Source organism: Capra hircus, chromosome 5 (genome assembly GCF_001704415.2).
Source record: "Capra hircus breed San Clemente chromosome 5, ASM170441v1, whole genome shotgun sequence".
Lineage (NCBI taxonomy): Eukaryota > Metazoa > Chordata > Mammalia > Artiodactyla > Bovidae > Capra > Capra hircus.
In genome coordinates, this window is record NC_030812.1 from 112,983,182 (window position 1) to 113,005,596 (window position 22,415).

The 22,415-nt window shown below is 62.1% G+C and overlaps 1 protein-coding gene across 2 annotated transcripts in view; it reads right to left on the reverse strand.

Moving 5' to 3' along the window:
- Positions 1-22,415, reverse strand: part of SCUBE1 (signal peptide, CUB domain and EGF like domain containing 1) — a 126,863-nt gene that overhangs the window by 33,579 nt on the left and 70,869 nt on the right. The window contains exons 5-9 of one of the 2 annotated variants that reach the window (XM_018048876.1): positions 22,200-22,325; positions 17,987-18,103; positions 15,219-15,308; positions 5,606-5,722; positions 657-779 (exon numbers count right to left, since the gene is read on the reverse strand). In XM_018048876.1, coding sequence (XP_017904365.1) covers positions 657-779; positions 5,606-5,722; positions 15,219-15,308; positions 17,987-18,103; positions 22,200-22,325 — 573 coding nt within the window. The remainder of the gene's footprint in view (positions 1-656; positions 780-5,605; positions 5,723-15,218; positions 15,309-17,986; positions 18,104-22,199; positions 22,326-22,415) is intronic. The other variant, XM_018048877.1, reaches the window with a different exon arrangement.

The following is a 22,415-nucleotide window of genomic DNA, read 5'->3' on the forward strand; positions in this document are numbered from 1 at the left end:
CTGCCAGCCCTTCCCGGAGCTGTCCCCTTCTCGATGGGCTCCCTGCGGTCCTTCAGGCTCCCCCAGCCCCAGGGCCACTTCCTGGATGGGCTGACCTCCCTGGCTCCTCTCGGAGGAAGACGTCATCCTTCCAGCACTTCGCTCCTGTCTCCCCTGCCCATCCTCAGGGCTCTCACCTGGGCTGTGATCCTTGACCTCTGCCCAAATCTCTCCTCCCGTTACCCCAGATCCCAGCAGGTGCCCTGGGGGACCTCAAGGAAGGACTGGTGGGGAGCGCCTGCCATTTGCGACACCTTCCACCAGGGGGCATCAGCCTGCCTCTGAAGCCACTGGAAGTGGCCTGGGTGCTCGGGGACTGGGGTCAGGCCGAGGTGCTGAGCCCTGCTACCTACTCGCTGGACCACCTGCCCACGGGCTGACCCCTCCCCGAGCCTCAGCCGCCATCTTAACAGGGAGGGCTTGGACTGGAGGCTTCTGATGGCTTCTGAGGGCCCCTAGGGTCACAAAGGAGCCCTCACTCAGGGCAGAAAAATTATGACCAGCCCCCCAGGCCCAGCCCAGACAGCAGACAAGCCCCAGCCCAGGCTACCTCCCCTCCTGGGGGCTGGGGTGGCCTGAGACGGGAGGGGAACCCCATGGGGATGAGGGCGGCTCACCTTGGCACGTCCGCTCGTCGGTCAGCAGCTTGTAGCCCTTCCGACAGCCACACTCGAAGCTGCCCACGGTGTTCCGGCAGAAGTGGTCGCAGCCTCCGTTGTTGACCAGGCACTCATTGATGTCTGCAGAGCCGGGCAGGGAGGTAGGGGAGGCGAGGAGAGCAGGCTGGGACCCCCAGAGGCAGGCAGGACCGAGGCCCAGAGCCGCCCTTCCCTAACTGGCCTGCTGTCCACCTGGGGGGCTGCTTCAGGTCCCCAGCTGGGCCCAGGAAGGGGGCCTGGCTCACAGCTGCGGGGGGTGGGTGGAGGGGAGACCCCCCCTCCCCCAGGGACTTGGTGAGCCTGGCATGTGTGTGCAGGAGGGGGCAGGGAACTCGTGTCTGCTGTGCCCAGCCAGACAGCAGGGTCAGTGACGCCCCCCACGCCCCTCCATTCCCAGAGGTAGGCGGGCCTGGAGCAGATGGATACTGCCTGAGAACCGTGACTCCAGCTGAGCTGTCGGGCCCCTGGTCCTCAGCTCCCCGTCTGTGAGAACAAGGATCAGAAGCGCCCCTACTTGGAAGGACAGCATGAGAATGAAATGGAATCGCATCCCCAAGGTGCTGGCCCGACCAGCTCTTTAAAAAGTAGGCTTTCTGTTCCGGCTTTACAGACAGGGAAACCGAGGCTGGGAGGCAACTGGCTCCAGGTGTTGCGGGCGTCCGCGGGCTGCTCACTTCCCAGCCTGGTTCCCCGCCCTTCTCCTTCCCCATGTCTGCCCATGGTTTGAGCTGTTTCTTCACTTGGCATTTCACAAGTGGCGGCGGCACCTGGCAGTCCCCTGGCATGACCCCTTCCGAGCACCCCTAACCTGAACCCGTGTTTCAGGAACAAAGGTGCCTAAGGAGGGGCTGATGCCCAGGAGGAAGCAGCCGGACCCTCTGGAGGTCGCGGCACCTAGCAGGTACCACTTCGTGCTGGCGAGCAGGCCAAGCGCTTTCTGGCAAAACAGTCACTCATGTGACGGTCAAAACAACCTGGGGCCAGAGTCCCCACTTCACAGCGGGGAGGTCACAGGTCGTGAGTCCAGCCCCAGTTGCCTCCAAAGACAGGCCCCTCTAGTGTGGCTCGCTGGCCCTGCAGCCTCCAGAGGAAGCAGGCATCAAGCTCAAAGCTAGGGCCTCTCCAGGACAGAGGCTCAGCCTCTGCCGCTCCCTCTCCTGGGGTGAGGGGTCACAGGACAACTGGGGAGGTTCTGCCTAGAAGCCTCTGGCAGGAGACCGGAGGCGCCTCTTGGCTCTGTGACCCCGGGCAGAGAAAGGTACCTCTCTGAGCCTCAGGTTCCCCATCTGCAAACTGGGCTGCTAGCAGGCACCTCTCAGCATCATTCACTGTGATCGAATGTGCAGAGAGGACCCGCCTCCTTAGGAATGACCCTATTCCCACTCTGGTCCCCACCTGGGCCTGTCAGCTGTCATAATGAGGGGTTGTCATAACAGCCAGCCAGGCTGTGGGAGGTGTGTCTGCTGGAGGCCCTGGCTGGTACAGCGGGTTGCTTGGGGGTCACATTGGGGGAGCACTAGTCCCCAGCTCTAGCCCCGGATACGGTGAGGGGGCAGTAGGCTTGGACAGCCCCTTGGCCTTCATTCTGACACGCCTCTGCCTCCCTCCACCTCCCGCCTCTTGAAGACTCCCCTCCTGCTCCCTGTGCGCCACCCAGCACTGACCACCGCGGCCGGAGGCCCCCTGTCTGGCTGCAGAGGCTCGTGGCCTCCCCTTGGCTGCCTGGCCTGGCTGCCAGGCCCTCCTCTTCTCTGCACCCCTGGCTCCTGCCTAGGCAGCGCCCCCCGCCCCGGAACAATCTCTCCAGTTCGCTGCTCTCTTGTCTCGGGACCTGCCCTCAGGGGAGGAGAGTTGGCAGATCAGGCTCCCACGTGGGGCCCCAGGGCCTGTCAGGAGGCCTGCGCAGAAGCGCTGCCCAGGGCGAGGCCCTGGGCGAATGAATGAATGGATGAGTGAATGACTGAAGTCAGGGGGTGGAGGAAAGGGTGGGGTCCTGGCCACCAGGTGGAACATTCACTGCGTCCCCCACTGTTTGAGCATCAGTGTATGTGGGGGAAGGGGAGGGGTGAGCTGCAGGAACACGCGGTCAGACGACTGCGCCTGTCCCCCTCCACCCATCCCACCCAGGGGGCACAGCCGGGCACCCCTGGGGCCACGTGGGTGAGGGCGTGGTGTGGGAGCAGAGGGAAGGTCTGGGGAGCGGGCTGGCTCACTGTGGGGCAGCTGCTGGGCGGGGCCTGCGGGCAGAAGGCAGGTGAAGGCGGGCCGCAGACAGGCAGTAGGGGGCAGTTCTCCTGGACTGTTCCGGCAGGTGCTGGGAGGAGGGGCTGGTGTCCCCGAGGGATCCAGGCTCCAGCTCAGGGAGTGGAGGCCCCAGACCTTCCTCCTCTCAGAAGGGCCAGGGAGCAAGGTGCCCGCCTCCCCATATCCGGCAGGGCAGCACCCAGGGCACCTTGAGGCTGCAGCCCTGCCCTGCCCACACTCTTCAGACCAGCAGGGGTCGGGGGCAGTCCTGCGGGGCCCCCATGACCTGGTCTTTCAGGCAAAGAGCGTTCACCTTCCACGTCTGCCTCCCCTGCCCCTGTGACCCCCAGCCAACAGGGTTTTCAGTTCTGAATCTTCTAAGACCTCCAGCTGTTGGTCTTGCTTAACAACAACCATCTTTTGGCTTCCAGAAAACACTGAACCTTTGGTATCTTCCTCTGGGCCACTGCCAAGACCAGGGTGTGCATGCTAACCGAGGAACAGGATCCCCCCCCACCACCGCCCCCAGCTGGCCTGTCCCTGCTGAGCCCCTGCACCCTGCCCTGGTCCAGCCAGGTCCTGGGAAACTCAGGCTGTAAGCTCAAGGCTCTAAGACACCAAACCCTGAGGTCTTGAGGTCAACACCTGGCTTCTAGGGTTCCCTGATTTGAAGACGTTACGATAGTCGTATTATGCAGTTCTGGACCAGCCCCACAAGCCTTAGATTCTAACATGCAAGACAATGTCCAGACTGCCTTCTTCCGCCTCCACCGACCCCCGGCCCAATCCACTGTCACCTCGAGCCTGGGCGTTGCCACACTGCCGCTCCAGACCTTGCCCCGGAGCACCCGGAGCCCCCGTCCCCTACGCGTCAGGGACTGTCTCAGAACAGAAGCCCGGGCCACACTGCTCCTGCCCAGTAGCATCTCAGGATGAAGGGCCAACCCCTCCCCCCAGATCTGGGCGCACTGGCTGCTTTGGGTCCTGGAACCCCTGGCCTCTGCAAGGCAGTCATGGGGCCAGGATTAGAGCCTCCTCCTCTGGCCCCCTCCCTCCCCACCCCTGGCCCAGGCCAGGCCCAGCCTCGCTCTCCTGCCACACGGGACTTCTTCAGCCAGTGCCAAGGGGTCTGTGATACATGCGTATCTTGGCCACCTTTAAACGTTAAACTGTCTTCTTCACTCAGTAGAAGACCCCTGGGCACAAGGAATCTCTGCTCCACTCACTGGTCTGCCCTGCGCCTGCACACGGGAGGAGCTCATAAAACCTGGGGCCTGAGTGACTCCAGGGCAGCGGGAGTGAGGAGGTCTGGCTGAAGGTGAAGGGGCAGCTCTGGTTAAAGGGCCCAATTGTTTTAAGAGGAATCACAGGAAACATGGACAGGGGCTCTGACTGGTGGGCCTGGGGCTGTGTGGACAGCTGCCCTCCCCTGTGTGGACGTCCCCTACCTCATGGTGGAGGAGAACGGATGCCCCACGGCCCACCGTGGATGGGCAGGGGGTGGCACTCAGCACCCCCTAAGTGCTCCTCTCGGGCCACGTGACTACTGAGGCTCCTGTCTGGTCCAGACAGGTCGGCTCCCAGCGGCGAGCTCCTGGCCTTGTGTCAGGACTGAGCCTGCTCCACCCTCAGGTCCTGCAGGGGTGTGGAGGAGCCCGCTTCTACCACCTTCTGTCCAGGCTCCAAGGGCAACTGGCCAGGCCTGCTGTGACGCTGCTGGGCAGCGAGGATGGCCGGGTCTGGACAGTGGAGCTGGGCCAGGCCTCCTGGCACCAAGCTCTTGTGCAAGGCCTCAGATAGCCCGGCCTGCCCACCCGCCCACTGGGAACACATCTCACTCTAAGTGGGCTGAGCGGGGGCTACAGAAGGGCTTTATTTTCAAACAAATAGGTGCAAGAACTGTTATTTCTGTCAATAATCACTAGGTTCTTCCCGGCAAAGTGGCTGGGGAGGAGAAGTCATACCCCGTCTATTTTTACAGGCCTCAAAAAAGCCCATCTCGGACTCCTTAAGTCACCCTAAGCCTCTGCTGTCAATGTTTTCACCCACCAGGGTTTTGGATGTTCAAGTTCCTCTCCCCTTCCACGCTGGCCTCCAGGCCTGCCCACTTCCTGGCGGGGTGAGTCAGAGAAAGCTCACTCTTCTCTGGCTTCCGGCAGCCAGCAGACCAGCCCATTCCTGATCCCCCAACCTGTTTCTGATTTTTTTTCATCCTTAGCCCTTCAGTTGAGACCCCCACTCCCGACCTTCCCTCCTCCAGGGAGGGGGGTGCACAGTGTCCTTATTTTGTCTAGCGTAGACAAGAAGACCGTCCTGTCCTGGTCTGAGCCCTGTGGCCCACCTCCCCCCAGGTCTGCAAGACTTGCCCGGCTAAGGTGAGTGGCCGCTTGGCTCCCAGGAGGCCACAAGGAAATTCTGCCGGCCCAGGAAGCCCCAAGTAAAGGCACCCCGCTTGTTCAACCGGGGTGCAGTCACGTTCTTTGACATCAGAGCCCCACTTAAGCCTGTTGATATTCAGTGGAACCAGGAGCCCCTGAGCCCCATGGCGGAGCGCTGGGCCCGACTCCCTCTTCTCAGCCTCTCTGACCTTCACCGCTGCAGCCGAAGGTTACCTGCACCACCTGTCCCGCCCTGGGCCGGCGAGGGGGCCGGCCGGCACTCACCTTTGCACGTCTTCCCATCCGGCTGCAGTGTGAACCCCACCGGGCAGCTGCAGCGCACACCGGTGGCTGTGTCCTTACACGTCCGGTCGCAGCCTCCATTGTTCACTGCACATGTCTCTGAGGAGGGAGACAGGAAGACAGGGTCTCAGTCTCCTGGGACAGAAGCCCCCTGCCTTTCCCCACCCGTGGGTGGGGAGGTCTCCTGAGACCGGAGACCTGAGTTTGAATTCTAGCCATGGGGGCCTCTCTGAACCTCAGGCTACCCGTCTGTCAAATGGGAGAATGACACCACCCCCGCCTGAGATGACAGCGGGTGGGCAAGCTTTGCAAACTGTAGGAGGCTGAGCCCACAGGGTCAACACCACTAGCGGGGGCCGGTGCCACGATGAGTCTGGCTGGGAGTTAACCGCCCAGGGACAGACTCCTAAAAACCCTTGCCTTGCCTGGATTCAGACTCCAAATCCAGACTGGCGGTTACTGGGGTTCCCAAGCTCATCTCAGTCGTGGAGTGGTTTGGGCCCTGGCCATGGAGATGTGAAGGGGAGGTTCCCAGTGTCCACACACCATCCATCACCTTGATGAGGCTCTCAGTCCCACATCTGTTCTCACTGAGCGATAAGCCAGAGGTGTCTGGTTTTTGTCCACTTGAAGCTAGTCTAGTGATTTTTGTTTTTCTTTTTCCTTTTGCAAATTCAAAGGGGCTGGAGTGGCTGGGGGCATCACGGAGGTCACTGAGCTCGTCGCGCGGTGAGAGTGAGCCTCCCCAGGCCCAGGGAAGGGGCGGGCACACCCGGGTCACTGGGGCACACGGAGGGGCCCAGCTGAAGTCTGGGTTTCTTCCTGGGCAGCTGGCGCCCTTTGGTCCTGTGGGAACTGTGCCTGAGCTGGCGTCCCTCTCCTCTGTGCGGCTAGGAAGTGAGGTGCTGAGGGTGTCCGCTCGGATAACCGGAAATCCCCTGCCTGCCTACTGTGGCTCCCCCCGGGGGGCCTGGCCCCAGTGGGCCACTTCCCTGAAGCTTCTCCCAACCGGTTTATTCTGTCTGTCCTTCCGTGGTGTCTGCATTCCTGCAAGTGGCTGTCAGCTCTCTCCAGGAGGAGCTTGGGGATGACTGAGTAGAGTCGTCCCTGTCGCTAATGCCTTTCCTGTGAACTTCACCTTTTGGGGGTGGGCGGAGCAGGGAGAGGAGGAAACCCAGCTTTCTCCCTGTGTGCGTGTGATTCTGCGGGGCGGCGACAGTGGGGCTCATCCTGAACACCCTGAACTCAGGGGCTGCGTCCTGCTGGGGGCCACTAGGCCTGCTCCTTGAGGCTAAAGTCTACACCATGAGAGAACGAGCTGTGACGACTACTGAAGGCCAGTCTCCTGGCTCTGACCCTCCCCAGCCTTTCGGCAGTGTCTCCACACAGCCCGGCCCCCAGCTGGCTGGGTGCGACCGTGCTCCTCCTTGCTGTGGAGTGTGCTGCCCGCTGCCTTGGAGGCCTCCTGTCTGCTCACGGTTCAAGGCCAGCTCACAAGGAGCCTCCCGAGGCCCAGATGCAGAAAGGAGGCCCTCACCCTCCACCCTGCTTGGCTCACACAGGCTGACATCAACGTTAGCAGGGGCCAAGCTCTGCACCGCGTACACCTGCCTGGGCCCTCCCGTCTCCCCACCCACCTGCCTCCTGGGGCCAGTGGATGCGGGGCAGCCAAGGGGCACCTCTGACTCTGTCATTCGCTGAGTGACCCAGGTAGTCCAGACCTTGGGGCTCCATCCCAGCACCCACGCCTGGTGGGGGACGGGAGCCTTCTGTCCCCAGGGCCAGGTGGGGGTCAAAGAAACCCCACCCTCAACAGCGCCCAGCCCGGGGCCCAGCCTGCGGTAGCCGCTTAACAAATGTTAGTTTCCTCTCCTGAGGTTACAGAGGGAAAATCCCGCTTCCTGCTCTCCAACCCAGAGCCCAGGTACCCCCGCCCCCCAGAGCCTTTCTTGCCCTCAGAACCCCTCTCTGGAGAGAGCACAGAGAGCCTGTTTTCTGGGCACAGGTGGCCAAGGCCCAGGCCCAGGAGAGGCAGGGGGAGCACGGGGAGCAGGGAGGGGGCGCAGCTGGGAGTCCTCGCGCGGTGTCAGTGGGAGGATGCCTGGGCTGCTCCACGGTGGTGGAAGTGGGACGTGCCGTGGGCACTGCGGGCTGTGACCCCGAGAAATAGACCCCTCAGTGGTCCCTCTCCTCCAGACCACTGCCCCACTCGCGGCAGCCAGTGCCTTGGGGCTCACATGGTAACGCTAAGAGCCGGCATTCACTCCGGGCCTTCTCTGCTGGGCCGTGTGCCGGGCGGGGAGCGGTGAGCAAAGCGAGCGGCCAGCCATCAGCCTGCCCACGCAGGGACCTGCCCCTGCCCCGTTTCCGCCGTGCCCACCCAAGTGTCCTGAGGTTCATGTACACTGTTGAGCGGGAGACATACGGACAAGATGCCAGCAAGGCACAGCCAGTCCTTTGGGTGAGACGGTGGGGGCCGGGGACTGACAGGCTGGCCTGGGTGGGACTGAGATCATCCCGGGGGGTTTCCAAGCAGAGGCTACTGGGTGCTCCGAGGGGGCTCCTGGCCTGGGTCACCCTCAGGCCCCCTGTCTCCAAGCGCCTCAAGGGACAGCCTCACCCCTCTACGCCCCAAGACCAGGGGCAACTCAGCCTGCTGCCAGGCCACCGCTGCCTCAGATGCAGAAACCAGACAGCCTTGTCTTCCCCCGTGACTACAGGGTCAACCCAGCTGCAAAGGGCAAACAGCGGCAGCAGGCTCTCTGGCCCGGGGAGCGGCTCTGGGTCAGCAGCACAGGCCGTCTCCTCCGGCTTTCATCCACCTCCCACTGGCTCCCAGGGGCCAGAAGGAGCTGGCATCTGAGGGTGCCTGCCCTGTGGTCACATCTCACCCAGGAGCGCACACTGCCAAGGGAGGCTGGAGGGTAGGTGCAGGGAGCAAAGCCAAACCCCAAACCCCAGAGCGCCGTCCGAGTCTCGAGACTTCCCGTTGGACCCTTCAGCCCTCTGCTCTCTCCTTGCACTTGCCTCTCCAAGACAGCCACTGGGTCCTTGTAAAAGCCTCTCCTCTCCACCTGGAAGGGCCCATCCCGGGACACCGCCCCATGCAGCTAGCATCGTGCCGTCTCGTCCTCCAACCTCCACGGCCTTGCAGAGCCCCAGGAGAGGGGGCGCCTTTTGCAGGTGGAGGAACCAAGGCTCAGAAAAGTTGGATACCTTTTCTAGGCAGGATTAGGCACATGATTTGTGGGACCCAGGCGAAATAAAAATGAAAGGCCCTTGATCAAAAATCGTTAAGAATTTCAAGACAGCCGAGCACTCAGCCAACCGTGGGCCCTTCTGAGGGCAGGGCCCAGGGGCGGGGGGCCTGGGTCACACAGCACAGCTGGTGGCCCCAGTGCCTGGCCTCCTCGCCGAGAGAGTGGGGAGAACTCTCACCCCACAGAGTTGGGTGGGCCACTGGGCCGGGGGAGGCTGAGCCTGGGGTCGGGGACTGAAGTGGGAAGGGACTTGGGGGTGAACAACCCTCTCCAGCAGGCAAGAAAACCCAGATGGGTTAAAAGGGCAGTGTTTAGTCTTTCCCTTGGGAGCCCTGCTTCAAGCCAAGCCCTGTGACAAGCCCAGGACACAGAGGGGGACAGACACCGGGCAGCCAAGGCGGTCGCTCGGCTGGACCTGCCACGCAGCCCGGGCAGGGTTTGACACGAATGGACGGCGGTATGGCCCCTCGAGTTGGCACTGCCTGCGTGCACCACCCTAGGTCTGGGGCCAAGTCCAGCCTGAAGGACAGTCTCAGCCACAGTGTAGTGGCTGAAACAGAAGCTATATGGGGGCAGAAAACACCACTCCTGACGCTGGTCCTGTGGGCTCAGGCAAGTCCCTTGACACCCGGAGAGGCTCTGAGCAGGTGAGCCAGGTTTGGCCTGTTGACCTACAGAGACACTGCCAGCCCCGGGTCTGCCCTGCACCTTGAAGGCCTCATCCCGGTGGCGGGAGCAGCCCAAAGCCCCCACTGAGATGTGTCCAGCCTGTTGGGGCTGGCCTACCTGCTTTTCTGCCCCCGGGGTCCCCTGGAGCCCGCCGTGGACTCCCTGCCCCTGAACGCTCTCCCTCAGTTGATTCCTGAGCCCTCTGTGGCTCCAAACACTTTGGGGTAAAACCACGCTCCTGGGCAAGGCCCTGACATGGCTGCTGGTCTCCCTTGCTGCCTGGTCACTCTGTGTGCCGGCCCCCCGACCCCCCGGTCACCCTGCAGCCCGTCGTGAGCACTGGGGTCCCTTGCCAAGCGCCAAAGTGAGGCTGACCTTCCTCATGGGCCCCCCCTAGGCCAGGGTGCTGGGTGCAGCCACCCCAGAGTGCCCGGGCCTCTGTGGGGGGCTGGGCCCTGGGGCACAGGCTGGTGTGATGGTGACGGCCGAGTGTGGGAGTCTTTGGGGAAGGGGGGTCAGGGCAGCTAGGAAGCAAGTGATGGTGGAGGCCAGGACTGCAGGCCCACATGGGGCGGCTCGCCGTAGGGGAGGTTTCTGTCAGTAGGACTGTCTCCCTGGAGGCACCAGGTGGGTCTGTGATTCCAGGGGCAACTCCCTTCCCACGGGCCTGCCTGGAGGGCGGGGGTTTCTCACCAGGGCTCAGAGGGCAGAATCTCCTGGACTCAAGGATGGCACCCTGTGGTCTGTGGCAGCCCGTGCGGGGGCACTGAGGGCAGGGGAGGGCTGGCCAGGAGTCGGGTGGGCAGACCTGGGGAGGTGCCTTCGTCTGGTTTGCGGGATCTCGAAAGGCCCAGAAGGACATTGAGGTTTTGTGCTAAAGTGGGCGGCAGGGCTCGCCGTGGCAGCAAGCCCCTCCCCAGCCTGTGGTTCCTGCCTCAGGCATGGGGGCCCTGCATGCGGCCTCTCACTCGAGGCCCACCCTCAGGAGGGAGGGCTCAGGGCCATATACCCACCGTACAGAAGGTGCGGGGGGCTTGGCAAGTGGAAGCAGCCCCAGGAAGGTCACAGGTTGGTGACCGTCCCTTGGAGCCCTGCTGCCCCTCCAGCCAGACTTGGTCCCCAGAGTGCCAGGGGCCCAGGCGCCAGGCCCTCTGGTTCTGCCCAGCTCGTGGGGGAGCCGTGGGCTGGCCCCAGCCTCAGTTTCCCTGCCCGGGGCCAGCAGCGCCCTTGCTGCCTCTTCTGACCAGCCCTGTTGGGCACCCTGCTTATCCCTCTTGTTTGACCTCTCGATGTAGCTAAGTCGTCACGTCCCACCTCCTTCCACTAGCCCTGGTGTGTGTGTACGCATGAGTATGTGAGCGAGACTGTGGACGTGCGTGTGACTAAGCTGAGGGCAGGAGCTCAGAGCCTCGCCTGGGACCCCCGCTGACCAGCGGCTGGCTGCACTGGGCATCAGCTCAGAGACAGGGATGAACACAGGTTCAGGGCCCAGGGCTCAGCCCTGGCTGGAGGAGGGTGGCTGCCTGGCCCTCAGGTCCCACCCTCCATCTCCCTCCAGCTGCACCCCGCTCCCTGCTGAGCCTGACCTGGGGACCTGCCTTGTGTCACCCACCCCCCTCACCTCGGGTCTACCTGAGCCCCTTCCCACACCCAGGCTCATCCAGGCTCCGGGTCCCGACCTCTCTCTCTGGGCCAGACACCTGCCTGCATGAAACAGTGGGCCGTGAGGTCCTGCTCCTCCCTGGGCACCTCATCCAGGAAGCCTTCATCCCTGCTCCAAGCCAACTAGCTTCCCCAGGGCTCCAGCTCTGATCAAAGCCCTGAGCAGTGGTGTCCCCAGAGGCTATCAGACCTGTGCCCCATCGGGGGCTCCCTCCCAGACTTGTGACAAGGTGCTGGTGGAAGAGGGGCAAGCTGTGGGGACAGGGGTGGCGGGGAAGGTCCAGTGAGGTCTGGACAAGCCTCTGCCTGATAGAGTGCACCGGATGGCCCTGGGTGCAGAGTGGCAGGCGGCACGGCCCATGGAGGCAGGGAGCCTGGGATAGGCTGCATGTGCAAGGCCCGAGGGGCACGTGGAGATGAATGTGTGGATCTGGGATTCGGTGGGGGCAGGGGGTCTGGGGCGCAGGTTAGTGAAAGGACAGGGGCCCTTCAGAGGGCAGGCTGGTAAATGTGCCTTCAGGAGGGGCGAGTCCACCCAGCTGGCTGCCGGGCCTACACACCTAAGCTTTATCTCAAGCCTCCGGCCTGCTCTGCTCCCGACTGAGGGCCCTGGACCCGGGAGAGTCCACGGGCCTGGACCCTCGGCCCACACGTGGCCCGGGCTGGGTCTCTTTCCCACCCAGGGCTTGACTTCATCTGCAGAGTGGGGACAGCTGCCTCGCAGGGCTGTGGGGGGACTTCCGGGGGCTGACCAGGAAGCAAAGGGCGTGGGCTGAAGTGTGCCGACCACCCTGGTTGGGGGCCGGGGGTGCTCACCACTGGGGAGACTGCAGGGGCCACCGGAAGCCCCCCTGAAGGGGGTGTGGGGGCAGAGCTTGGGGCCCCATCCGTGGCTCCCATGCTTCCAGCCCCTGCACTGTGCGGGGGGACTGGGGGTCCCGGGGTAAATCCAGGGATAGCGCAGCAGTAGGCTCTCCATCAGTGGAGGTCCCAGCTGACCGATGAGCTGGAAGGGTCTGCCCAACCCCAGTTCGGACCATCCCTGGTCAGTAGAACCGTTCAACAACTCACAGATGACTGGGGGACTTGTGACCTCTGCAGTCTGGGCACACTTATGTCTGAAATAACTCTGAGTCAAAGAGCCTACGTTCCCATACAAAACTTGAATGGTCCATCTCCACCTGGGGAAGGCGGATCAGGGCAGGCTGCTTGCAGTGAGGAGGTGGGCACTTACCCTCTCTGAGACACGGAAGGGGCTTCACCCTGGGCCTACTGCTGACGTGTGGTCACCACTGAGGGTGGCAAGGCTGGGGCTGTGCCACGGAGCCCCTCAGGGCTGCCAGGAGCAGCCCTCAGCCCACTCGCTTCTGGAGGGGCAAGGGAGCCCCCTCTCCAAGTCTTGTCTGACCCACCCTAAAAACAAACTCCGGCCACACAGGCAATAATCACACCTCAGGGCCGGAAGACACCAGCCAGGCCACCAGGAGACCGCAGCACACGTGCCCGGCTCTGAGGGAGCTGGGTACCACGGCTGCAGTGGGCCCTGCTCACAGCAGACCACGCAGGGGCATTCCGGCCCCGTCTTCTCTCACGACAGCCCCTTGTCTCTGCCCTCCTGTGAGGCCATGCTGATCAGTGCAGCCGTCAAGAGCGGCCGAGGGTCTGCCCTTGCCATGGAACTCCTCCGAGTCTCATCGGCTCTTGAACAAGACAGCCGGCTCCTTCTCTCCGGTCTCCTCCATACACCTCCCCACACCAGGACCTAAAACGGGGCTCTAGTGGGACCACCGGCTGCAGGCTCCACACCCCACGCCGGGGCCGGGCTCTGCACCCTGCGCCCCAGGTGTGCTAGGACCAGCAGGGCAGGGTGGGGACAGTCACTGCCCTCACTTTAGGCCATTCCTTTCCTCTATTCACCCAGCCTGGGAGCAGCCAGGCCCCAGCGGGCTCTACGAGGTGGGCTTGCAGTCCGACAGGCTCCTCGGTCTGTACCACCCCAGGCTGCTCTCCGAGGGGACCCGTGGAAAGAACCGTGAGCTCTGGAGGAAGGATGTGCTCGAGATGGTGCCTTTCCAGGGCGCTTCTGAGGATAATTACCTAGTTCTGGGTGTTCAGCCTTGGCTGTGGGCCCTTATCCCCCTGTGGCAGAGGGGCGGGGTGGGGGATGGTCTCCTGTCTGGGGGGCTGGACAGGTTCTAAGGCCGTGGGGGTGGGGAGCTTCTACCACCAGGGGGCGTACAGGGGCAGCCAATCAGCAAGCATCTTGCCCCACACCCACCCCCTGTGCCTGGCGAGGGGTCCCCTGACCTGTGCCCCAGGCCTGGGTGCCTGTGTCCTCAGGGCTCCCTCCTCCTCCCAGCCCCACCCCGGAACCGGGCTCTGGGCCGCTCTCTCTACCAACTCTCACCAGACAAGAGCATGGACGGGGGTCTTTTCTCCATCCACTTGCCTGATGCTGACTCAGCTCAGCCTTCTTCTGCCACCATCCTCCTGCTGGGAAGGGGGGCCTGGCACCTGGAAGCCCAGCTCCTGGGTGCTCTGGCCTCAGGCAGCAGTGTCCCTCATCCTGCAAGTGAGGCCTCGGGGCCAGGGCCCTCTTGGGCCTCTGAGCACCAGCAGCTCGCAGGTTCCTGCCACCTCCTCTTTTCTGAGCACCAATCACCTCGTCATTTCCATAGTGCTGACTTCCTGCTTTGCACAGGTGGGAGTGGACAGGCCTGGCTGCTGGAGCCTCTAAGCCCACCCCTTCCAGCTCATCCCAGGCCACCCAGATGGCCCAGGTCAACAAGACAGCCCCGCACAGAGAACCTGCAGAGAGCAGGCTTCTAGCCTGAGCCTCAGTTTCCTCCTCTGAGACTGGGCAGTGCACCACCTGACTCTGCCGTTCCCAGGGCTGCTGTGGCCTAACGGAGCGCCACAAGGAGGTCTTGGCCAGCCCAGGCGACCCGACAGCTGTGTTCTTAGTGCCACTCGGAGGCCAGCAGCCCCAGGAGCGGGGCACCGATGGGCCAGAGGGATGAATGAACGAGGAGATAGACGGCTCTTTTGGTCTGCAGACTGAGCTCAGCTGAAGACCGGTTATTTTCTCCTTTTTTTCCCCTGCCCGGCATCAGCTGCCCTGAGCAGCCCCAGGTATATCTGGGCAAGACTCCTTACAGTCTGGATGCATGGGGCAGGGGGGGCATTGCTTGGAGTGCAGCTGACCTCACAAAGACCCCCCCTCCCCAAGGCAAGTGGGGGCCCAAGGGGAACAGGGAAAAGTGGGCTGAGACTGCCAGCCCAGGGGGCTTGGGCTACGGTCATTCACGGGTCTGGGGAGCCTTGGGGCCAGAAGGGGGTTCTAGGTAACCCTAACTGGTCCTCCCCTCTCTGGGCACCAGGTTTCCCAACTGCAAAGCCAGCAGGGTGCACTGGACGCCCTCCAGAGCCTGCCGCCCTGGACCTAGATGTGGCTCCTCCCCCTGGACATGGCTTCTCCCCCCGGACGTGGCTCCTCCCGATGAGGAGATGGATAAGGAGTCCTTGTCCGAGCTGTCTGAGCCCCTGTTCTACACTCACACCCCTCTGCTCCTGCTGCTTTGCCGATGCTGGGATCCTAAATGCAAACACGGGCGTTCCTGCGAGGAGAGGGGTTCATAGCACACGTCTCCTTACACGCAGGGGCCCCTAGACACTGGCTCTGGGTTCTTTGCGACAAACACACAGAGAAATACACGTGTTCGATGAAGGGTAAAAACTTTAAAAAGGGAAAAGTGAGTTCACATCTGGAGCAGAGCCCCCCATGCTCACACGTGGCACGTATGACCACACACACACGGGCACACCGCACAGACAGCCCCCACACACGCACACTCACAGTCCACGCGCCAGTACAACACTCACGGCCTGACGCACGAGCACACACACACACACAGACGCCCCACACGCTGGCACACCCCACACACATGCACACGCACACGCACAAAGGTGCAAGCACAACAAAGGAAGTGGAAGAAAAGTGTTACCCATGAGGAGCCGCCGTTTCACCCGCTTGTCCACATCAGCTACTGACGTGGCATTGAACTGAGAGCGCTCAATTGCAGCCTCATCCTTTTCTAAAACACAAGTAAGGGACAAACACGGAGCCGGTGGTTAATGAGAGCCCACTTCCCGCCTCTCGGCGTGGCGCACACAAGCAACAGAGCATGAGGGCGGCTGGCGTGCTCGCCGAGGGGCTAACCCCAGGAACCTCCAGGCGGCGGGCTTGGGGCAGGGCCGGGGTGCGGGCAGAGGGGTGGCCACAGCAGGACAGGGTGGGCCTCAGGGCCCATCTGCAAGCGACACGCACACAGGAGGCGGCTGGGCTCAGAGCAGACAGGCCCCACGTGCGGAGGGCCGGCGAGGCGGACAGCAACCGCCCGAGCGCGCGAGGACGCAGGCAGGCACAGACGCCCGGCTCGGGCTGGAGGCGCAGGCTCAGGACTAGGGGCAGGACAAGGGGAAAGCGCCGTGAGGTCCGGTGATGGACGCGCCTGGGTGGCAGACACCCCATCTCATCAGAGGCGTGAACGTGGGTCAAACACTCATGCAAGACTGAGAACGAGACGCACAGGGGGACAGACACACGGACACACTCGACAGTGGCCCAACCGCACAGACACAGAGAAACCGGGGGTCTGTTTGGGCAGCGCTGGTTGCCTGCTTGTCAATGGAGGACTGGAGCGAGACAGTGGAGTGCTCAACAAGGGGCTGCAAGGTGGGGGTGGGGGGGTGGCCATTTAGGAGTGTGCAGAGGGAGACGGCCGGGTGCCCGGAGCTGCCAGATGCTTCCCGGGGAGAGGCTCGCGAGGTTTTAGAGGGCTTGCACGTCTGTGCTCGGTGGGAGATGTTGGGGGACACCTCCTCCCCTCGGAGGGGTGGGGGCTCCCGAGGAGCAAAGGCAAGTGAAAAGTTCTCTGGGCCAGGGAGCCAGGGCCCCGGAGCTGGGCCTGGAAAAGGACTTTTCAGGAGGGGGGCGGGGCAGGGGAGGGTGGGGGAGTCACAGCAGAGAGGAGATCCAAGCAGGGACTTACACATGCAGCAGACATTAAAAGATTAAAAAATAGATAAATAAAAATAAGAGAGATGAGCCAGGTGGACGAAGACAAGGTGTTAGACGAGGCTGGGGAGTGTCTGGCCGGCAGCGGTCTGCGCTGGTCCGGGGCTGGCAGAGGTGGCTCCGTCGCAGGCGCGGCCGCTGCGGGAGACCCCAGCAGACAAGACAGGAAGGGGGGCCAGCAGCCCAGGAGAGCCCCCGGGGCACAGTGGAGACAGGGAGAGAGGCGGGAGGGGAGGTTCTAGATGGGATCAGGCTGCAATAGAGACACTGGTCTGAGATCGGGTTTGGCTTTGAGTTTTTTTTTGTTTGTTTGTTTTGTTTTGCTTGTTTGGTTTGATTTGGCTTTTGGCTCTGAAAATAATTCATGAAGGTCAGTTATCAGACAAGACAGGCAATCAGGGACCATCACCAGAAAAGCAGGAGGAACGAGATTAAGATGAAACCAAAAACGGCTGTCTGAGAGGAGACCACACAGAGGAAGGGAGAACCACGCGGGCAGCAGCACCTGGGTCGAGAGCCGGGGCTGGGGACCTCCGATGCCCCTCCGCCCAACTCCCCAGGGTGCAGGGAGCAGGCACAGGGCACTACAGGCTGCAACAGCAAACCCCGGGCTTCGTGGCCTTGCTGGCTCGCCAACCCTTTCCTGTTACTTGAAAACCCCTCAAGAAATACCTTTTGAGCTGATAATAAAAACAGGGACTTTTTTTTTTTTTAATGAATACAGTAACTGACTTGTAGCAGGTTTCCTAAGTTTGCCAACGTTGAAGAGAAAGAAGAGGATGAACTCTGGGCACCGACTTTGAATTTCCTCTTTTTCTCAGTTTAAAAGAAAAAAAATTGGCTGTTCTTTTTGAGTGAGGAAAGAACTTACTGGCGATTATAACTCGAGATGATCACAAATACTCGAGCTTCCCCTTGGAGATAAGGACCAGGAGGAAAGAGGGTGACAGAGTGAAATTGATCCTCCTGTTAACAGGCGGGGTGTTGGGAGGGGGCGCCCGAGAAGAACGGACTTTGGGGGTGGTGGGTGGGTGGGTGGGTGGGGAGGACCAGGCCTGGTGAGAGGCCCCACAGCTCAGGAGCAGAGAGCAGCTAAAAGTCACCCAGACCCAACAGAGGATTCACACCGGCCCTCTCCCCAGGTGTTCCAGACAGACAAGACTGAAAGCAGGTTCTGAGAAAACCTCTTGGTTTTCCAGATGCTGTGGAGGCAGGCTTGCACCACGCCGGGGTAGGTGGGGGCTGTTACGAGGGGAAGGAGTCTCCGGCGTGTCTCCCGGTAGGGGAGGACACCCCCGTGCTTCTGGAACAGAAGCTGCCCTCCAAGGCGCACACACACTTCCTCCTCCCAGCCAGCCACCTGCCTGGGGTCACCCCTGCCCCCCCACACTGAGGAGGAGGACCCTCAGAAAACTGGCAGCAACACAGAGCAGAGGCGCCTGGTCCTGGGGGCTGGATGACTCTGCTGAGTGTCTGCAGAAAGTTGCCCCCTGGGGACGCCGGAAGCCAGCCCCACGGGCCCCAGGGGGCGTTCCTTGTCTTGTTTCCAGAGCTTCCTCCTTGGAAACCAGCACGCCAAGGGGTGTGGCCGCTGTCGGGCCGCACGGTGGGTGGGTGGGTGGGTGGGTGGGGGGAGCACCCCGCGGGGGGCCGCGCGGCACAGGGTGTGAGCGCTTGGCGGGGGTGCCTACTCACCAATGCACGTCCGGCCGTCCGAGTGGAGGGCGTACTTCTGGTGGCAGCCACACGTGGGGCCCGTGTCCGTGTCCTCACAGCTGTGCTGGCAGCCTCCGTTTCCATAGTTACAGGTTACTAGTGAGGCCCCGAGTGCACATACGTGTGTATAAACAGAACAACAAAAACGATTAGTTTATTGCTGTTGGCCATTTCTTTCGAGGGGTTGGGGAGGGGTGTGAGGGCACGGGATGATGAGCGGGAGGCACAAACTCCCCTGGACATCAGCCCCTCTGGGCAGGTGGACCGAATCGCTCACTCCCAGAGGGGCCCTGGGGAGGGACAGAGAACGGACTCTGGGTCATCTGGACTTCGGACAGGGCGCACAGGGGATGCACTCAGACGGCGCTCGTTGAAAGAAAGGGATGAAGCTGGATGATTTTATCCTTTCTAGGTTGCAAAGGGCACTTTAAGACAGCCCGTCTGGATGGGCCAAATGTCTGTTAACATGGGCTGGACATGAAGCAGTGGGGGGTCGGGGGTGGTGGGCCCCTGTGAGGGGCGCTCATTTCTTCAGCTCTCGAAGACCTCTCTTTCCTCGCCTGTGCCTCAGGGCATGTGGAAGGATGTCCCCATGGTTGCCTCTTCTCACCAAGTCCCAGCAGCCCCCTCAATCTCTATCCATCCTGAGCCCTAATCCTCCCAAGGAAATATCCGAACAGACAGAACATGTGTACGTTAAGGTCATCTCAGATGCAGTTTCGAAAAGGACCTTTAACATGTCACATAGCATGCAGTGTCTGTAGCCTGCGGGAGCTGGTGCCCTTCAGCCCAGAATCTTAAAATGTTTCAGAGCACCAGTACCTGGGGTGCTGAAAAGGGGGCGGGCCAGTCTGAAGTAGGGAAAATGAGCAGTTCATTTGCTGTAGAGAAAACTTGACTGTTCTCTCCTTCTAGGGTGAGGGATGTGGCTCAAGGAGACCCAGGATCTCCACGGGAGGGCGTCTTGCTGCCCCTGATTTAACGTTGAAGATGGCAGGGTGCCCACCACCTGTAAGCAAATGGTCCTCTGGGGCCTTGAGGACACCGTGTCTTCCTGGGGACCTTAACCGTTTGTCCAGCATTGGACCTACACTCTGAATTTATTTGAAAACTTTAATAATGGTCAAGTATGCAGAAATAAATTTCAGAGCAACCATGGTCAGAGGGGCAGAAAATTCCCAATGGGCAGAGCCTGAACGATGTTCTATCAGGTGAACCCAGCAGCAGGGCTGGGGCTAGAAGCTGGCAGCTCCCTGTGAAGGACTCCAGCGTTTCAGGACTGAGTCCGCGGCTGCCTCTGCCAGAGAGCAGCACAAAGGCCCTGGGGCTTCCCGCCTGAGAGATGCCGGCCCTGACAAACTGGACACGGCCAGTCTCCCTGCTGGGTGAGGACGACGCGAGGAGAATGAGTCCTGCTCAGCGTCCCGGACACTGACCCTAGTGACCCGAGGCCCTGGTGGGCTGCCTCTTTCACAGAGAACTTCACGACCCTCCAAGGGAGGCACCTAACTTCTGGGGTGACACTGTAAGGACACGCAGATTGCTTCGGGAAACAGCTGGGGCTTTGTCCCCAAGCCCTCTGCTCCCGCTGCCTGGGAGCATCTCTCCTCCCGGCATTCCCCGATGCCAGCAGCCTGGACTTGGGGCCTCTCGTCTCTCTGCAGCGGAGGAGCCTGGGGGAAGCCAAGGCCCCAGGGGCTGCTGCTTAACACAGATCTCGGGTGAGGGCAGAGCCCCACCTTGGGCTGGACGTTGCGTGCCTTTCCAGACTGAGGCAAGCCCTGTCAGGGTGGGCAGAGGTGGGCCGGCGAGGAGACAGTTCTTCCGAGCTCTGGGTTCCAGGAGATGGCCTGCACCCTGCCAGTGACTCTGCAGAGGATGCAGGCCTGTCTGAGGCCGCTCTGGGGCCTCCTTCTCTCGCTCCCTCTGCATGGTAGGCCTATGTGACTCACAGGCCACACAGGCCAAGCTGTGCGCACCCAGAGAGCAGCCAGCTGGTTCGTGGAAGTAAACACTGGAGCCCTGAGCGCTGGGCATGCCAGAGGAGGATGGAGAACACCTCTGCTGGCTCTGGAGGAAGGAAAGTTTGGGCAGGCTAGGCCAGGCCTCAGCCCCCGACCCAACTCCAGATGTAGAGTTTCCTGGGCCTCAGGTGACCTCAAGGGTGAGCGGGACGTCTCAGAGCTGACTTTACGCTAATCCTGCCACATTAACCCCACAGAAGACACCACAGCTGGCTGGGTGGACGGCCAGGGTGCAGTCCCTCTGAAGGAGGGCTGCAGGGCGGTCACCCACTCCTTGGCTCTGGGAGGGGACCGGGCTCTCCCCACACCTGGGCAGCACCCGGGCGTCGAGCAGAGTGGGCAGGGCTGCCATTTGTTTCAGCTGAAGTTCAGGGCTCAAGCTGAGCTCTTCTCAGCTGTGCACGGAGCCTCCTTGTCCCTGACCTCCACCTCCCAGACCAGGTTGGCCCCTCAGGAGATGTTCTCTGAGTAAACCATCCCCTTGTAACACTCGCCCCATACAGAACCAGAGGACTAGGTGGCCAGGCAGTTGGTCCCAGCCGCTTCCTGTGGCCCACAGCTCTCTCCCCGGCACTGAGCTCAGGGCTTGGCCAGGGCGGGCTTCAGCCAGCCTTGCTGACCGAAGGAGTATGCTTCCCTCATGGCCAGGCCTGCCGTACGGGCCTGCCCATGCCACATACACTGGCTTTGGCCTTTGTCCCGAGGGAGCTCAGAGTACCTGTGCGGAGGCCCGGGAAGCTAGAGTTAGGCCTTTTCTACTCTGCAGGTTGCCTGGCAGCAGGAGGCTTCTCTGCAGCTGCAGGGGCTCATCCAGTGCGGAGGACAGGAGGGCCTGGCCGGAGCCCCAGGGCTGCAGGCGGGCACTGCCCTGCCCACAGGGTCCCTGATCGGTGCCCCCTGGGGGACAGCGTGCGTGCTGATCCCCGTGATCCTGCAGGACTGATTAGGAGAGGAAGCCTGCTCCACACCCGGGACCAAACCTGGGCAGAAGGAAGTGGCTTCACTCTGGGGAGTCAACGAATCACGAGTGGGGGCAGGAGCACAAGCTCCCTGGTGACGGACTGTGATACCTGTGAGTCCCCCAAGTTCTCGGTGACTGAGGGGAGCGGACGGCAGACGAGAGAGGCACGATGGCTGAGGATGACAGGCTGGCGAGGGCCCGCTGCCTTCCCCACAGAATGAAGGATGGGAGGAAAGGCCGCTTCCTTTAGGAGGGCTGCCGGCCTCAGTCTCCCGGTTCAGGGGCCAGGCTGGGCGCACTCTCAGGGAGCTGGAGCCAGGCTCCTCCACACCACTTTCCTACAGCAGAAAGCGGGCCTGTCTCTGGCTGAGATGGGTGGCACTCACACTGGCCTCCCTCCACTCTTTCTCGGAATCGAGGCAAACGTCCTGTCAGGCCGGGCACCCTGGCTGCCGAGCGAGCAGAGGCTGTGCCCACCGCTCCCCGGGCGATGCCGGGAGGCTGCCCTGTGGCCGGGGCTTGGAGTGCTAAGTGAGTCTGCCCACCGTCCTACTTCATTTGCTCGGGAGCTGGGTGGTCACATTAAGAGGCCTGACTACACTCGAGTCCTGCAGGCTGACCTCCAAGCTGGTCTGGAAGTGTCACCTCTGACAAGGGACTTTATTTAGTCCCGATTTCCCAGGGTATCTTCATGGACAGTGGGCCTTGCAAAGCTAGCAGATGAGCTCTGGTCTTTGATCCTGGCATAAGCTTAGCACAGCCTGAGCCAGGACAGCCCCCACCAACCAAGCTCCTCGCCGTCTTTATAGCATTCTGTTACCAAGGGCTGCCCTGGCCCATTGAGAATGCACGGCCCCTCCATTCCGGCTGGAGAGTTTGAGCTCAGGGCCCGTGGGACAGAGGGTGGGGAAGAAAGGGGTTACAGCGAGCATCACAGGGCGACCCCACAGGGCGCTGTGTAAGGTCCAGCTCAGGCCTGGGGCTGTGTCAGTGGTATTGCGCTAGGGAAACCCTGAGTCTGGGGTTCACAGCCCCCGTCCCTCCTGCCTCCCAGGCCCCTTGGGGCCCCGCCCTTCTCTCCACCCCGGGGGACTGAGCACATTCTGTGAGCAACGTCCAGCAGACTGGACAGCACCCTCCCACCCCGCCCCGAGCCATGGCGGGGGACGCGTGCGGAGGTCGGGCCCGTGTGCCTCCATCTACCTACGTGTGCAGTCCTTCTGGTTTTGGGCAAGGTCAAAGCCGGGCCTGCAGTCGCAGGCCACCCCACCTTTGGGCGTCTCCCGGCAGATGTGGGCACAGCCATGGTCTTTGTTCATGCAGTTCATACCCTCTGGGAAGAGACAGACGGGAGAGGGGTTGGGGACCAGGGAGGGAGAAAATTTCAGGCTTAAAGGAAACCACCAGGGAAATGTCACATCAA